This window comes from Chelon labrosus, assembly GCF_963514085.1.
Source record: "Chelon labrosus genome assembly, chromosome: 7".
Classification (NCBI taxonomy): domain Eukaryota; kingdom Metazoa; phylum Chordata; class Actinopteri; order Mugiliformes; family Mugilidae; genus Chelon; species Chelon labrosus.
The window spans coordinates 28,695,208-28,710,956 of record NC_140343.1 but is presented as its reverse complement, the minus strand read 5'-3'; the positions used below and the strand labels follow the sequence as shown (position 1 = coordinate 28,710,956).

Genomic DNA, 15,749 nt, shown 5'->3' with positions numbered 1-15,749 from the left:
GTCTCACTAAATGAGAGGGCCGGCATATGATGTTTCGGCATATGATTCTGTGTGGTTAGGAGTGCACTAAAGAAATTTATAGTCCTGGAACATTCAAGTCATTCATCAGTCAGTGTCAGAGTCAAACAGCAGAACTTCTTGGTTGTTCAAAGCACACATACTGTTGTAATGCAATTTGTTGTAATGCCAAGGACGTGCCAGATGATGGGGCACTGATTCAGATAGTGCCAAACCAGGTTTCACTTTCTCAATGACTACTCTGTCTTAGAAACACTTGTCCCAATGTTTATCAGTATTCAGGTCAAACAAGTCAAACTGGATGATGCTGCGATTAAAAGGCTCACAATCCCCACCAGTGCCACCAGGTCATAACAGGCATGTCAGGATTCTGGTGTCAGGAAACGAATAGACAAAAATGAATAATGAGACATCTAGGATGACGATAATAAGCAACAAGGAAGCAGCTGATAGGGATGTGGATGTTTCATTCTACAGTATATTTGACAGAGCAGCTTTGTGTGACAGGTCGACACTTAACAGAGAAAGGAAATGGAGATTGTGAGTAAAATGTTAAAAAATATTATACTAGAAATAAGATAGGGTGTGTGTATTAATGGTGGCTTTATCTTTTTTTTTTTTTTGAATTATTATTTAAGAACAGGGCTTTGAATTAAAAATGATTAAACAAGATATTCTTAATATAGCTAGTGGCAGGACGATTTCTGTGAAATAACAAAATGTAGTTAAACAGAGTATGATTTATATAATTAGCCGTGTTGCTGCCATAGATTTTATGGGTCGTACCTGTTGGTACTAAAACTTCATACAATAAGTATTTGGTGTCACAGAAGAAAAAGGACAGATGCATGTCGTTGGTACCACCAGCCTTTCTCCGCTGATGCTTTGCACATGTTGTTTGTTTAAGGTTAATTTACACCGAAGACTTCAACTTCGCTTCTGCAACAGTTTAAACCGTGTTTAAACTTACGCCAGTGCGACTTATACAATGCGATGCATCATTTCCGCAACATCAACCCTTCCGTTCGGCGCTTCCCTGAGCGCAACTTGGTGGTGCCTTCAGGGGAACGGGATGTCAGGTTATCGTTGTGTCCGTCAGTCCAAGACAACAGACAGACTCTTCGTTGGTATTCAACCGCGGAGGAAATCTGTGGAATCCTGTTCTTCTTGAAAGCCTTCGTTTCTGAAAGACTCGTAATTGCCGTGGTTACAAATGTGAAAGCCAGCTCTCTGACTTCCCGTGAAAGCAGCCTAACGTTTAGTAGTGGTGATGACACATAACCTGGACAGGTTGTCTGCATTTCTGAGTACAACAGATCAGACTGTGCTAGTCACAAACCTAGCAAGGCCAGAATTAAAGCAATTTAGTTTATTTCCTTCAAAAGTTAAGATTGTTTTTCTGATTGACTGCTATTGATACATAATAAAAGCGGACTGTCAATTTTCTAGTAAGTCTGTCTTAACATTATTTTTTTGCTCCATGAAACTAATTGTAGTTTAGTTTTTGGCATTCAGTGCAATGTTTTCTTAATGATATAACCTTTTTCCTTATTCCATTGTATCCAATTGTATTTTACTGTATTATATCTATGTGCGTTTATAAGACCCATTTTATCAATACAGTATGTCAGCTGTTGGTTTGACTTGCAAATAAACTCTTCAAAGTGGTTGTGTTGTAGGTCTTGACTGTTTCAAGTCCAGGAAGAGGCTTTACAGAAATGCAGAACTACCCTTATTGAGCTAACACACACACCCACCCTCCACTTTACACAAATATTTCTCTGAATTCATATATGATATAAGAGAAATGAATGCTTGATCTTGGTGCCTTAGAACTCTCACTGAATCTGATCATTTGAAACAGGTGACAAATTAAAATAAAAACCTAATGAAACGATTAGAAAATGCACTTGTCTTAGTTTGAGAGGGGTTGCTGATTGATTTGTTTGGAATAAAAACAAAAATAAATACCTATGATAGCTTACTGTATATAGCATATAGGCTACTGCATTATCATTAAGACCATCTGCTTTCTGTGACATTACAAATAAGGGCTATAAGGCCTACTCAAGTATTATTATGTTTGACTCTTTCAGACAGCAATGATGGGATTCCTCATAAGTGCTGGGATCCTTTTTCAAAGGTGTGATGCGGATGTGAAATGCAGGAATGACAATGGAGACGAGGTGGACTGGTTAGTATATGTATATATTGAGTTGTGGCTAGTTTTTATTTTCACCTGCTCACAGTTTTATCTGAATACATAAGAGAATATATTTACCTCAATCCCATTAGGTATATTTTATACAAGTTTCCCCAGAGAATTGACGGTTTGTCGTATTTGTACATGGATGAGAGTACTAAAGGATGGAGACGCAGCACAAAGACAATCAACAGTAACTCTGGCACTTTGGCAAACACCCTGAAACCTCTTCTTGACTTCTACGTAAGAAAGGTATAAAAAGTATTCAGAACATATGTTGGGGATATGTTCCCCTTTTATTACTTTTCTATATGGCCTGTTGATATATAATTGATATATATGATGTTAGCCACCAAGACACCTGTGACTGATCTGAAGGAGTTAAAAGCTTCAGGAGCTGAGACACAGCTATTGCACAGGCTCTTCACTAGTCAAATCTTTACAGAAGAGTGTCAATGGTCCTATCTGCACATCATGACAAACACACCATCAGTGTGAAGCATGGAGGTGGCAGCATCACGCTGTGGAGATGCTTCTCAGCACTAGGCCCTGGACAACCTTTAAGGGTGGAGGGTGTGATAAATGATTTGTTCATATTTTTTATTAATTATTTTTTCTAAAAAAAAAAAAAAAAAAAATGTATAGCGACCACGATTCAATATTTTAAAGTTATAAAAGGTCAACACATCCCAGGGGTGAATACAGGCACTGCAGTGTATAGGGTATGTCTCTTTAACATGGATTCAGAGCTCTTTTTTTTTTTCTTTTTTCAGACTGAAGGCTTTGGATACTTGCTGTACAATGACCAACCTCCAGAACCCTATAGTACTGCTTCTGCCTCATTTGGCCACGGTAAAGGTGGGTGTAGCGATGTTCCATATATGATTGCATTCAAAAATCAAAATATAACAAAGCTTTGTTTTTCTGTTACTCACCTTCTTAAGGGGTTGTGATGTTGGACAAACAAACTGGGGTTTGGCTTTCACACAGTACACCAAAATTTCCAACGTATCGCAAGAAAGACTTCTGGCCAAATAATGGAAACGATAACGCTCAAATGTTTATGTGTGTTACTTACTCCTATGGTCAGTTCAAAGAAATAGGTATGTGAGCACCATCACATTTGATTGCCATCATGATTTTTCTAAGTCTTTATTTAACACAGCTGATAATAATGTATTTATGCATTGTGTATTTATTCTTAGCATTGCAGCTCGAGTACATCCATGCCTACTCTTATGACTATAACATCCCAAAAACCTTTCATAAGGAGCTGCAGTGTGTTGCAGATCGAAGTTGCTATCCAAAAAAGGCCCCCTGGTCTAGAGTGCAGACGCTGACCACAATGAGCTGTAAATGCTCAATCTTAACCACAAGCTTTAGATTTTTCCTCCCAATCCCGAATGTATGTAGCAAGTTAAAGATGACTGTAGCTTTTCTGCTACACAGCACTTTGCAGATGCGCACCGATGCTATTTCATGGCAGTGTAAATATTTAAAATAATATGTTGGCCAAAGGGCGGCACAGTGGTGTGATGGTTAGAACTGATGCCTCAAGAAGGTTCAGGGTTCGAATCCATGGGCCGACTGGGCCTTTCTGTGTCTGCGTGGGTTCTCTCCAGGTACTCTGGCTTCCTCCCACTGTCCAAAGACATGCTCTTTAGGTTCATTGGTGATTCTAAATTGCCCGTAGGTGTGAATGTGAGTGTGAATGGTTGTCTGTCTCTCTGTGTTGGCCCTGTGATAGACTGGAGACCTGTCCAGGGTGTACCCCGTTTCTTGTCATCAGGCGCGTCTTGCCTGATGACAGGTGGGATAGGCTCCTAATATATGTTTGATACAGGTATCATGGATCAGTTCAATAGTGACTGACTGAGTAACCGATTATATTTAGCCATGAACAACTTTAACTTAAAAAGCCTCTTTGAATTCACCTAAATCTTATTTAAAGGAAATATACTTAACATTCTAGACAGATGGAAGTGATAATTAAACTACGTACTTCATTTAGAATGTCTCAGATAATTCAAGCTTAATTCACACTTGTCTTATTTTTTGTTTTGTTTTGTTGTATTGCCTCAAGTTTTACTTTTGTGAGTATATCTTTTTGAGCATAGTAAGACTGGCAGGGTTTTGCAGGGCTTAATGTCTGAACATCTTTTGTTGATTAATGGCCAAATGACAGAGTAAATTATTTATTACTGCTCTTGGCAATACATGCAGACTCACTATGGTACTTCTACAGTACAGTGTAGCACTTGTGAATTACTGAATGCAATTTTCCAGTTCCATCTACAATTTTGAGTAAAACTCTCTCTACTTCTGTCAAATTACTGTCACCTTTGATACACTGAATTTTAAATAAAAACAAATGAATTGAGTCCCAACAGGTTTCTATTGTCGGAATTCCCTGATTGACATATTGTAGCGAGTGGAGACGTGTTTAAGTGTTTATTTTCAGGAAAAATGATCTACAACAGTTACTAAGTGATTGTTTATGTTCAAAAGATAATGAGTTAAATGTTTATGTTCAAAAGATATTGAATTAAATGCTCTACAACAGTTACTAAGTGATTGTTTATGTTCAAGAAAAGATTCTACCAGCTCCAAAGTGTTTGTAGCTGTCAAGTTAATAGTGGTGACAGATTCATTACTCACAAAAGATGATCCTCATTAGGGTACATACTCATTCACTACACTTCCAGCCCATCACCACTGATATAATATTTGAATTATGTAAAAATAAAATGTATTAATTTAATTTAGTGAACCTGAATGAGTGAGTGAGTATAACTAAATCTGAATTTGTGGTTAATAGTTTATTTAAATAGGGGTGATCTTTGTCAAGTAGCAGAGGACACTAAATGAAATGAAGTTAAACATAAATAATTAAAGTTACTTGTACTATTCAAGCAGTAGTAATTAAGTAATACTTAAACTGAACAACTTGGCTCTAATAAAAGTATTATTACTAACTTATTACTGTACAACGTTTTCCGGTGATTCAAGTTTTTTTTGGAGCATTTAAGTGCTTTGAATCAAAACCTTCAGTCGATCATTAGTGTTGTTACTTACGTCACCACTGATGCACTTTCTGTGGGTCCACTTCCAGAAATTATGGAAGATGTTTGATGATTAGTTTTTTCCATCTTGTACAGAATAATCCTTATGAAATAGTTCACAAGCAAAACCAACTTTGAAAAATGTCCTTTCCCTCAGTGAGATCAGTGTGTGACTGGCAGGTTCAGGTCCACTAGTTACTAAAGCAGGACATGGAATCCAGGAGCATTCTGTTTTTGTTTGATTCAATCAGAAACATTTTCAAAACAAAATACTGAATTTTTGAACATAAACACTTGGATATCATCTCTACTACTGATTGGAATAACTGAATCAAATGACATCAGCCACAGTTTAATAGTTTGAATCACACATGTATTCAGTGGTGTGCAGTCAGGTGAGGCAGGGTAGGCAGTGCCTCACCTAGGCTAATGAGAAAAAAGAAAAAGAAATAAAAATAATATTTTTTTTTAAATATTTTTATAATTTTGTTTTGATTGTTGATTTATTGTTTTAAAATTAAAAAATGAAAACGTGAAATGTGTTGTTTTAACGGTATAAGGAATGCCACTACTCAGGAGAGCTTGTTTTCAAAGCTGGCCTATGTGAATACAGGAGGCTGAGGCAGACTCAACCTCTGCCTCTCTGCCGTGTGTGAAATGAACGTTAACAGTTTAGGGGGTTCGCGCATGCGTAGTCTGTTCTCACGCTGTCTTCAATGGGCTTCATTGAGGCACAACGCTTCTCTGCCTCCACAGTTCGAGTCGAAATCTCGGCGGGAATCCCGAACCCCCCCAAGGTCTCGCGATGCTGTTGTCACCGCTGTGCAGTGTTTTCGGCTAGCGAAGAGGAGATTTCTGAGCTGAGAAAATTTTCAGCCTTGACTTTTGAGGGGAAAAAAAAATAATTTTAAGTTGGTGCTGTTCAGCTGTAAATCCTGTAGAAATACAGGTGACGGTACGTCTCTGAAAATTAATTGGCAGTAATTGTTTGCGCGCTATAATCCGCTGATGTCAGCAATTAGCTACATTTCTGACAGCGGCATTTGACTGACTTTGCAGTGGTTTTAATATTGAGTTCTACATAATATATATTTTTGTATGCGATTTAAGCTCTGGCTGATCCTGCCTACCCAGCCATGGACCTCACTGCACGTTACTGCATGTATTGCTGCATAGCTCACGATCTCTACAAAAAATAAAAATAAATGCTGGAACAAACTGATTTTTAAAACGTGCCATAAGTTGATATTTGTGGTCAAAATTGCTGATGGATTTATTTAACTGTGTATGAATTTATCTAGATGTTTACTTTTGGAAAATAAATAGGAGGGGAAATACAGAGGGAAATAATGCTTAAATAAATACATTGATGAAAACTAAAAGAAAAAAAAGAAAAAACAGTTATTAATAAATTTAATCGACCAAACAGGACAGGAGGCTTGCTTAGGAAATTAACACCTCCTAATTAAATAAATAAATAAAAAAGAGTGAATCGTCTCCACTCTCTCCTCCTCACCACTAGGCGTCCCACACTTTAATCACCAACCACCACCACATCCTGTCACCGGAAGTTATCACACCAACAGACGTCCTGAGACACCACACGTGAGAAAACAAGCCAAAACAGACACCTGATAACAAGATGGACATTACAGAGGTTCCAACGAATCAGCACAGCAAATTTAAGAAAAAGAAGAAGCCAAAGAAGAAGAGTGATAGCAACGAGGGAAACGGTGAAGGCAGCGGAGTGGAGAAGAAGGAGGAGGAGACGAAGATGGAGAACAGCGTGGCAGCGTCTTCCTTCCCCCCAACCTTCAGTACGTCCGAAATCAAGAATAAACAACGAAGACACCTCATGTTTATGAAATTCAAGCAGGAGAAAAGAAAGGTAAAGATAATGGACAGAGCTCACATAGCAGGTAGAGATGTCGGTAGCAATTAAAGCACACTCACTCGTCAGTTTATTAGGTACACCTAGCTAAAGCTAATGCTCAAAGAGTTTAATGATAACTTGATGATATTTTACTACGTGTCAATAGTAGTACAATATTTAGATCAAAGCTGTAGTTACAACGCAGACAATTTCTCATCATGTACACTCACTTGCCACTTCATTGGGTACACAACTGTGTTTTCATTAAGGAGGCTAAGGTTTGTAGTACTATTGAATTGTGTTGTACCAACACATGTTTCTATTAATTTGGCTGCCCCATTTTAGTCAGTGGGCAATGCTAAATAACAGAAACGCTTTTGTGTTTATTTCAATCCAGTTTACCGGCACCATAAACTACATCCTCTAAAGTGATTATCCAATTGAATTGCCCCCTTTCTGACACGCTTCAAACATAAATTCAAGATTAGAACAGTTAGAAGTTAAATGTTATATTAGACAGTAATCGTTTTCACTAGTGTACCTAATGTTTTGGCAAGTAATTGTATGATCAACATAAGAAAATCCATTTGTCAGTTTAGATTTGAGGCCAGCAAACCCTCACATTTTAGAAGGTGGAAACAGGAAATGTTTAGTTTTCAGCTCATAATGATTAATGATTAATTATCAAAAACATGTCAACCAACCCATGTTCCAGCTCTACAGCAGTGTTCAGTTAGCTCTACCTCATCTGACTATGACATTAAGATTTTTCAAGGCCTACTAATCATAATAAGCCATACGTCCAACATACGATTTATCAATACTGCTTACAACATATGCAATGTCACTGAAAACCAAAGTGTCACGTTTTAGGGAACAGAGTGTCTAGACTTTTTATATCCAGTGTAAAGACGTTTTACTCATAGATGTCAGTATACATTTTGAATGCAGCCGAGTGATGGTGGCTCAGTGGCCACCTGGCCTCTAAATAAACAGTCAGTACATATGGGAGGCCCTTCTCAGTGTGATAACATGCTCAAATGACCATAAACTGGATCATATCGGTGAAATGACAAGTCAGTTAGCTGGCTGGGGCAAATTGAATACAGAAATTAGTGTTTTTTTACTCATGACACAGTCTTTCACTACAATTATCCGTTGTTGCTGAGAAAACATCCAGTACCAGCCATCACACTACCTAAACTATACCTCACAATGAGACGCTGTAGTTGTTTACTGTATGTTTAAATATACCAAGTACTTCTAAACCTGCAACCACAAATTATATTCTGATTTTAATTTGTGTATACTGCTTCTCAAAATAATTTTCCGACAAAACAAGTCAGTTTTAGTTAGCTATGGTTAGTGTTAATGTCTGTTTTTTTCTGCCTTTGTTTTTAAGCAAAAGTTGCAGCTGAAGAAGAAAAAGAAGAAAGAAAGGAAAGCTTTAGGAGACAAGGTGAGTCGTCTTTCTTGTGTCTCGTCACAGATGTTCAAAAAATAATAATGTTTTGAATGTGAACTAATTTAACCTTTGAATCGACACATTACATTGTGCATTCATGCTTTTCATCTTTTCTGTCTGTAATGCAGGCACCACCAAAGGAGGTCCCCAAGACGATAGAAAACCAGAGGGTGTATGACGAGACAACGGTTAACCCAGAAGATGAAGAGGTACGGAGCTTTCTCAGTTGACCTCAGCTGTTATTTATGAATATGCATTCATTTGTGCTTTTGTGTGTGCGTCATCTACAGGTTGCATTTGATGAGGGAACTGATGAATTTTCTGCCTACTTCAACGGGCTGACGAACCCCAAGGTGCTCATTACCACATCAGACAGGCCTAGAGGGGTGAGTACCTGCTGCTTATCATTATAAATATATAACTTTTTTTTTTACCATTGCAAATGTGCACTTGAAGAAATTACTCTTGACTTTTAATCATTCATTGCTACATATAAGATAAATATGACATTTAAGGACAAAGCAAGCTACAAGCTGAACTAGACTGCTGGAGTAGGACAGGTGGTCTTTATTTTAGCTGTGTTGTACAAAACCTTTCTGAATTTATTTGAATGCGTCCTGAGTAATCAGATAACAAGTCAAATATATTCGTTCACACCTGACGTTTTAAATGCGTTTCCAAATGTGTGTTGAGATCCAGTCAGTTTCGCACTCTGTAGAATATTGCACAAATACCGTCTCCAATGTATCACTCCCTACCACTGTGTCAGAACCATGAGCATTGGTTTGTTGTGGGTGCGTCATGATATGGGAACATACTAGAAATTCTAAAACACAATAAGCTGTGGAGTGTCTGTCACTAAAAGCACACATATTATTACTTATTTATTAATCCTCAGCGTGCTTAAAACATGCTAAATAAACAAGACATTACACTTGGAATTTTATTGACACATTGATCTCTTCTGTGTCTTGCAGAGGACAGTGAAGTTTTGTGAGCAGCTGGCCACAGTAATCCCAAATGCCCACGTCTACTACAGAAGAGGTTTGGCCCTGAAGAGGATCATTCCCCAGTGCATCGCCAGGAACTTCACCTACCTCATGGTCATCAATCAGGATCGTCAGTTGGCCAGTATCCTCACTTGCAGTTGTGTTAGGAGGGATAAAAACACAACACAATCCATTTATTTTAAGTTTCAGCCTTGTTTGGAGAATGGTTACATTAGAAGATACCCAGTAAGGAATATGAAAGTTGCACATTCTATTCATTTTTGAGCTGTTTTCTAATGTCAGAGTCCTTAACCATTGCTTTAAGATGGTATGGTTCTCTGTCACCTTCCTGACGGACCAACTGCACACTTCAAAATGAGCAGTGTTCGACTACGCAAGGAGATGAAGGCAAGCGCGCTTTTCTGAATTAAGCCTAAATAGATAAGTATTTCATTTACACAGGAAAAAATGTAAAAGCTCATCTTAGCTCAGACACTGAAGGGAAACTTAACACCTACTTTTGTACTTTGTTGTATTTTCTGTATTTAAAATCCAAATTGTGCACATCTGTTTTGTCCCATGCATGATGCCAACTTCATTGTACCATTTACTCTCTTCAGAGACGAGGTAAAGACCCAACCGAACACTGTCCAGAGGTGATCCTCAATAACTTCACCACTCGTCTGGGACACACCATCGGCCGGCTGTTCGCTGCTCTCTTCCCACAAGACCCTCAGTTTATTGGTCGACAGGTTGCAACTTTCCACAACCAGAGAGACTTCATCTTCTTCAGGTTCCACAGGTGACTGAATTCGGATGCTGTATTAAACATACCTTTCCTTTGGCTTTTCACAAGCGCTAATTGTTAAGTTTAGGAAGTTTAGGGTTGCAAAGGGGTGGAAAATTTCCAGTAAATTTCCGGTAAATTTCCAGAAACTTTCCATGGGAAGTTAAACTGGGGAATTTTGGAAATATTCCAAATTAGAAACTTTCCATGGGAATTATGGGAATTATGGGAATTATTGGGAATTTATGGGAATTAACTGGAAATTGGGGGTAATTTAAACAAACTGTGTCATATCCAAACATAAATGTAAATATTTTTTGTCATAAGCAGACATCCATGCAAAATAATACAAAAACATGACATTTCAAAAATAGCTTTCATTTAGCACCTAACTTACCAGATAGTTAGCTACTGTATTAATACATTTTTATTTAATATTTGCAAGTTAAACATTAATAACGTTATAGATCAAATATATTTACCCCATGATATTATCAAAACTTACTTGACTTTATATAGTCCGCGGGCTCAAATGTGTGGCTTCAATAGTCTTGTGCTTTGAGCTCAAAAGTGTGGCCTCCAGGCTTCATGTAGGGGGCGTGGCCTCAATAGCCCTGCAGTAAGCAGTGTGCTGTGTGCATGTGATTGAGGAGTGTACTTGCATTAAATCTGGTTGTTTTAGCCAAGACTATGCTACAATATATTCCCCCCAACTATATTTAAGTTCCCTGTTAAGGGCCAACCTTCAATTTTGTAAATTTCTTATTTATTCCTGTTTATTCCCATATATTCCCGTTAATTCCCATATATTCCCGTTAATTCCCATGGAAAGTTTCCAACTTTGAAAATTCCTGGAATTTTGCAACCCTAAGGAAGTTAAATAAATAATTCCTTGTCTCTTTTGAAAGATACATCTTCAAGAATGAGAAGAGAGTTGGAATTCAGGAGCTGGGACCTCGCTTCACCCTCAAACTTCGCTCTCTACAGAAAGGCACCTTCGATTCAAAGTTTGGAGAGTATGAGTGGGTGCTGAAGGTGAGCCTCTCTGCACTTATACTCTTCTTATTAATGTCAAAGTACTGTAATTGATGTGTTCCCGAAATCATATAGTAGCCTGAGCCATGAGTCTGTTAAACTGTCCCACATAACACACAGTGCACTTATGTTGGTCTAAATCCTTGTAAAGAAGCCAACATATTTGCTGCCAGTCTTTTCTTTAATTAAGCACACTTGATCATTTAAATGTGGCACAGAATAGATCATAGAGTATCTATATTGCACTTCTTTGTGTAGGCTTTTTCTTGTAGAGCTAAAAAAATCCTTTTGTTATTTTCAGCGTCATGAGATGGACGCCTGCAGACGGAAATTCCAACTCTGAACCTTCCCTCGAGGATGTCTACTATCTCAGATTCTACAGCTGTTTGTGGACTTGCACAAATTGACTTTAAAATGGATGCCACAGATTCTATGAAGACGACCCACTACAACTGTTAAACCCAATCAGATATTTGACAGGATTGTAGATGACACTGTGTTGCAGTAGATTCAGGCTTCCTCTGGAGTCGATTCATATAAATCTACAATGCTTGTCTATCTCCACCACTAGATCTTATTTATAGACACATCAGTACTGAGTTAAATTTAAGAGATCCTACAGATGGAGTGTGTCACTCTGCGCAGGGTCCCAATTACCTGAAAACTCGTTACTGTGTGTTAAGTCTGACTTGTATTGGCTAAAATAATCATTTGCGCTGCACACTTAAACATAGATGTGTTAAATCCTGGTCTGTGAAAGTGATGGAGCAGTAAATTACATTTAACACATTTTTTTGTCTAGGGGAATAGCTCAGATGATGTCTAGTGCAGCTGCTTTTGTCAGTGAGAGGATCTTTTAAAAAATGATGGATGACAGGAATTATTCAGATTTTTAAGGTGCAAATTCTAATACAACATGTAGCTGCAATTTTAAAATGTGGAAATGTCATTTATTCATAATCAGTCACGTAAAATGTACATAACAAAAGGCACATGTGTTTTGATATGGATTAGTTACTTATATGCACGTAGGATAAGACATTAACTGTGCTATAGAAGCACCTGGAACTACTTACGAATGCGATTTTACAAAGGCAGAAGTTTAAAAAAAAACAAAAAAAACTCTTAAGTTAGTTGTTTGGCCCAAATTCCCTAACACTCCTGAGACGATTCCAGTCCACGATGAAGGATACTGCAGCTCGGCCCCACAAAGCACCTTAATGTCCAAACCCTGTGGTAGCATTAGAAATACCATTAGTAATAATGACAATGGTTTTAGTGAGGAGATACAACACCACTGTACAGGGCCCCTCCAAGTTTAATCAACTTTTTATGCTTTTTAAAACTTAAGCACACCTATCAATGGGACCACCTTTAAAACAAAGCCAGAGATTAAAATGACTGAACAAGAGAGAAATACACATGAAATTATGCTCTTGAAATATTTTCATTCAGTGCATGTACTTAAAATATTTAGTGGAATATGGATACAACAAATTAACCTTTTCCAACAAGTTGTCAGCAAATCTATCAGAAGGGTAAATATAATCAACTACTTAAATTTGTGGTGGTTTAAAGTGACAGCCTCATGGATTTTTATAAATGATAAGATGCCAACTGTCGCTCTAATGAAGTGACAAAATTGTGATAGTGCCTTTGGTCCAATGATAAAATTAAATGAAAAGCCTTGTACTTCTATTTGGAACTGGGTTGCCATCTCACGGGCAGCGCAGACGCTAAACTGGTGACGCTTGATGTTTTTACATGAACACTGGTTTACCATCAGTAATCCAACAGGATAGAAATACCCCGTGTAACTACCTCAGAAATGACTGACTGAGGTAACGCTGTAAAAACTCGGTCAAACTTGATCCGACCGTTTCTCTCTGCTTGGAGTAAATATATTCTTTCTGCGTGTGTTTGCTGTGCGCGTGGTAAACATCAGTTGACGTGACGAGTTTCTAGAAGGAATGGCATTGTTGAAAAGCTCAAAACGCCATGTTCAAATAGGCGACTCAATGTGGACAGCACAGATGAAAATGTGGGTCCATCTTGGCCTTATACAATTGGCCTATATAATGAATTGTTGTAGGGAAACTTCTTTTTTTTCTCTTAGTCAAGTTCCTACAGCGATTAGAAAGCGATTGTGAGTCACTTTAAATGGGTTTGAAGAGATATTGTCTATGTAAACGTATCAATTAAGGTTCAGAAACAAACCTGCAGTTACCCTTTACTGCCACAGGTGCCGTCAAAGAAAACGAAACAAATCTTCCAGGCTGCCAGTTTAAGAATAAAATGAACTTCTGAGTTAAAGTAACTTTGCAGTGTAGGTTAGAGCTACAACATTTATGTGGAATGCCAGTCGATAGAAAATTAAACTTTTAAGATTTGAACTACTCTTTGAAACAGTTTATCAGCTTCCCCTGTTACTACTTTCCTCTCTTATAGTTGGCCTAGTCCCAGTCAGGGAAAAGAAAACCTAACACTTATATAATGATCACTCTTAACAATTTCCGGGCATTTTTCAGAGCAATCGATTAATCGTCCTGGTATTGAGCCTGTGAAATCTAACTTATTGATTACACGCGTGGAAACTACTGGTGGTATAATGGCCGATGCTCTGTGTTGTTGCTGTCTAAAGTAGTGTGAGAGGAGAGAAGGGTACTCACAGAAGCAGAGGGTCGGCCTGTCGGTGCTATAGGAAGGAGCAGACTTTCTGCGGTCTGAACGGGTTGTTGCTGGACGACATGCCGGTGAGCAGAGGGTCCTGCAGGGCGTTCTGGAGGCAAAACTGCTGCAGGTCCGCTGCGGCCTGGGACACCTGTGGAAAACAACCGAATCCTGGAAAGTCACTCACTGCTGTGCTACAATAAACACGTTAATACCGCTACAAAGCAGACTTTTTACCATTTTACCACACAGATACTGTCAGTTACAGTCGACTGAGAAACAACACACGCCCTAAAAGAGTAAGGTAGCCATTTCAAACGTTACCTTAACTCTGTTTATTCCAGCTTCGAGGCGTAACTGTTGGACAACCTTCTTCATCGCTACGATGTTAGAGGACCCCGACATTATGGAGATTCCACGGGTATTTGGGCGACGAATTACCAACTTTTATAAACAATTCCTTGCTGGTAGCTAGCTTGCTAACTACTCTTCCTTATCAAGGAGTTTCCGGTGTAGTGTCAGAATCGGTCCCGCCTCCCCGCCATGGACGCGCGTTCGGAGCACAGCTTGTCCACGAAATGTTTTACTCACACCAGTGCCATAGAAATGACTACAGAGAGGCATTATGGAGTTGACAGTTCAGTTCAATTCAATTTTATTTATATAGCTGCTATAATGATTGAATATGAACAGGCATTAGGAATTCCAGTGTGCAGTCATTAGGGTGCTGAGGGGTGCATATCACCACAGGTGCAGTTTAGAAGAACAGTCCTGCCCATATATATATATATATATATATATGCTCGTATGTGTCAGCTGTCCCCAGGACCCGCTGCAGTTGTGTCCCCCTTGTTGTAAAATAAAGGTACAGACGGGGGAACAAATTCTTACAATGAAGTTATTAGACATCAGGATGTGTTATTATGATTACTATTAGCAATAAGGTAATGTGAAACAATCAAGTGTTTTGATTATAAAATAGAAACATGATAGATTTGATTATTTAAGTTAGTGATTACGTTGACAGCAACTGCAACAAAACAGGTTTACTTAACAGTTTTCCGGCTTTTACAACCTTCGTGGTATGAGCGAAACCTTTTTGTGGACGAGCTTTGCTTTGAATATGCGTTCACGGCGGGGGTGACGGGCAGCCCCAGTGGGGAAACAGATTCTGACATAACACCGACTTTCCGTCAGGCAGTGCTGCATTCAAACGTCGAGCGGATTTATTAGTATTTTTTATTTTTTGAAAGCTTTCTTCTACAGTTTTGTTAAACACGAAGCGGTCACCATATTGCCTTTGCTGTTACAATAAAAGATTCATGTAAGAAAGATTCATAAAACGTATATTTATAGTCTATGATAAATATCCTAAACCTCAAAACACAGCCGTCAAGTGGGAAAGTACAATTTCTGACTGAATAGTGATCACAGTACCCGAAAGCAGCACCACAGCAGTAGAAACAACCTCTAGTGGTTGAAAATTCATCAACACACTCAAATAATCAAAAAGCAAATTAAAAAAATAAACATGTATAGCTAAAAAACAAAAAAAAAAATGACAGAGCGAGTAAAAATCTGAATTAAATATACCCGCATGGTGAATAAAGAAATGGTTTCAGCATATCTGTCTCTTGCAAGTAGCTG

The 15,749-nt window shown here is 38.3% G+C and overlaps 3 protein-coding genes across 4 annotated transcripts; 2 read left to right on the top strand and 1 right to left on the bottom strand.

The window, feature by feature from the left end:
• The first annotated feature begins 1 nt into the window (after position 1).
• On the top strand, positions 2-4,776 carry LOC311490686 (deoxyribonuclease-2-beta-like). Of its 2 annotated transcripts, XM_084548307.1 has the most exons (6): positions 2-558; positions 2,115-2,212; positions 2,314-2,473; positions 2,995-3,079; positions 3,166-3,324; positions 3,427-4,776. In XM_084548307.1, the coding sequence occupies exons 1-6, from the start codon at positions 550-552 to the stop codon at positions 3,723-3,725; spliced, it is 810 nt and encodes a 269-aa protein (XP_084404433.1). In that variant the 5' UTR covers positions 2-549; the 3' UTR covers positions 3,726-4,776. The 2 variants fall into 2 exon arrangements, with proteins under 2 accessions (XP_084404433.1, XP_084404434.1); XM_084548308.1 differs by having other exon boundaries at positions 3,166-3,496.
• A 2,029-nt stretch (positions 4,777-6,805) lies between these two features.
• Positions 6,806-11,860, top strand: rpf1 (ribosome production factor 1 homolog). Its single transcript, XM_084547885.1, has 9 exons — positions 6,806-7,171; positions 8,559-8,615; positions 8,750-8,830; positions 8,912-9,007; positions 9,599-9,752; positions 9,936-10,018; positions 10,231-10,412; positions 11,306-11,432; positions 11,734-11,860. Exons 1-9 carry the CDS (start codon positions 6,926-6,928, stop codon positions 11,773-11,775), a joined length of 1,068 nt encoding a protein of 355 aa, XP_084404011.1. The 5' UTR covers positions 6,806-6,925; the 3' UTR covers positions 11,776-11,860.
• Positions 11,861-11,993: 133 nt separating this feature from the next.
• Positions 11,994-14,853, bottom strand: LOC311490418 (guanine nucleotide-binding protein G(I)/G(S)/G(O) subunit gamma-5). Its single transcript, XM_084547886.1, has 3 exons — positions 14,427-14,853; positions 14,102-14,253; positions 11,994-12,663 (listed from the first exon to the last, which is right to left on the bottom strand). The coding sequence occupies exons 1-2, from the start codon at positions 14,505-14,507 to the stop codon at positions 14,128-14,130; spliced, it is 207 nt and encodes a 68-aa protein (XP_084404012.1). The 5' UTR covers positions 14,508-14,853; the 3' UTR covers positions 11,994-12,663; positions 14,102-14,127.
• Between the last annotated feature and the right edge of the window lie 896 nt (positions 14,854-15,749).

What these genes read in the sequence shown, in the direction of transcription:
- LOC311490686 (XM_084548307.1), top strand. An exon ending in AATGGAGACGAGGTGGACTG is followed by an intron (nt 2,213 to 2,313) that starts GTTAGTATATGT and finishes CAATCCCATTAG; the next exon opens with GTATATTTTATACAAGTTTC. An exon ending in CTCATTTGGCCACGGTAAAG is followed by an intron (nt 3,080 to 3,165) that starts GTGGGTGTAGCG and finishes CACCTTCTTAAG; the next exon opens with GGGTTGTGATGTTGGACAAA.
- rpf1 (XM_084547885.1), top strand. Translation starts at nt 6,926, where the DNA reads ATGGACATTACAGAGGTTCCAACGAATCAGCACAGCAAATTTAAGAAA. An exon ending in TCAAGCAGGAGAAAAGAAAG is followed by an intron (nt 7,172 to 8,558) that starts GTAAAGATAATG and finishes TTTGTTTTTAAG; the next exon opens with CAAAAGTTGCAGCTGAAGAA. An exon ending in GGAAAGCTTTAGGAGACAAG is followed by an intron (nt 8,616 to 8,749) that starts GTGAGTCGTCTT and finishes TCTGTAATGCAG; the next exon opens with GCACCACCAAAGGAGGTCCC.
- LOC311490418 (XM_084547886.1), bottom strand. Translation starts at nt 14,507, where the DNA reads ATGTCGGGGTCCTCTAACATCGTAGCGATGAAGAAGGTTGTCCAACAG. An exon ending in CTGGAATAAACAGAGTTAAG is followed by an intron (nt 14,254 to 14,426) that starts GTAACGTTTGAA and finishes TGTTTTCCACAG; the next exon opens with GTGTCCCAGGCCGCAGCGGA.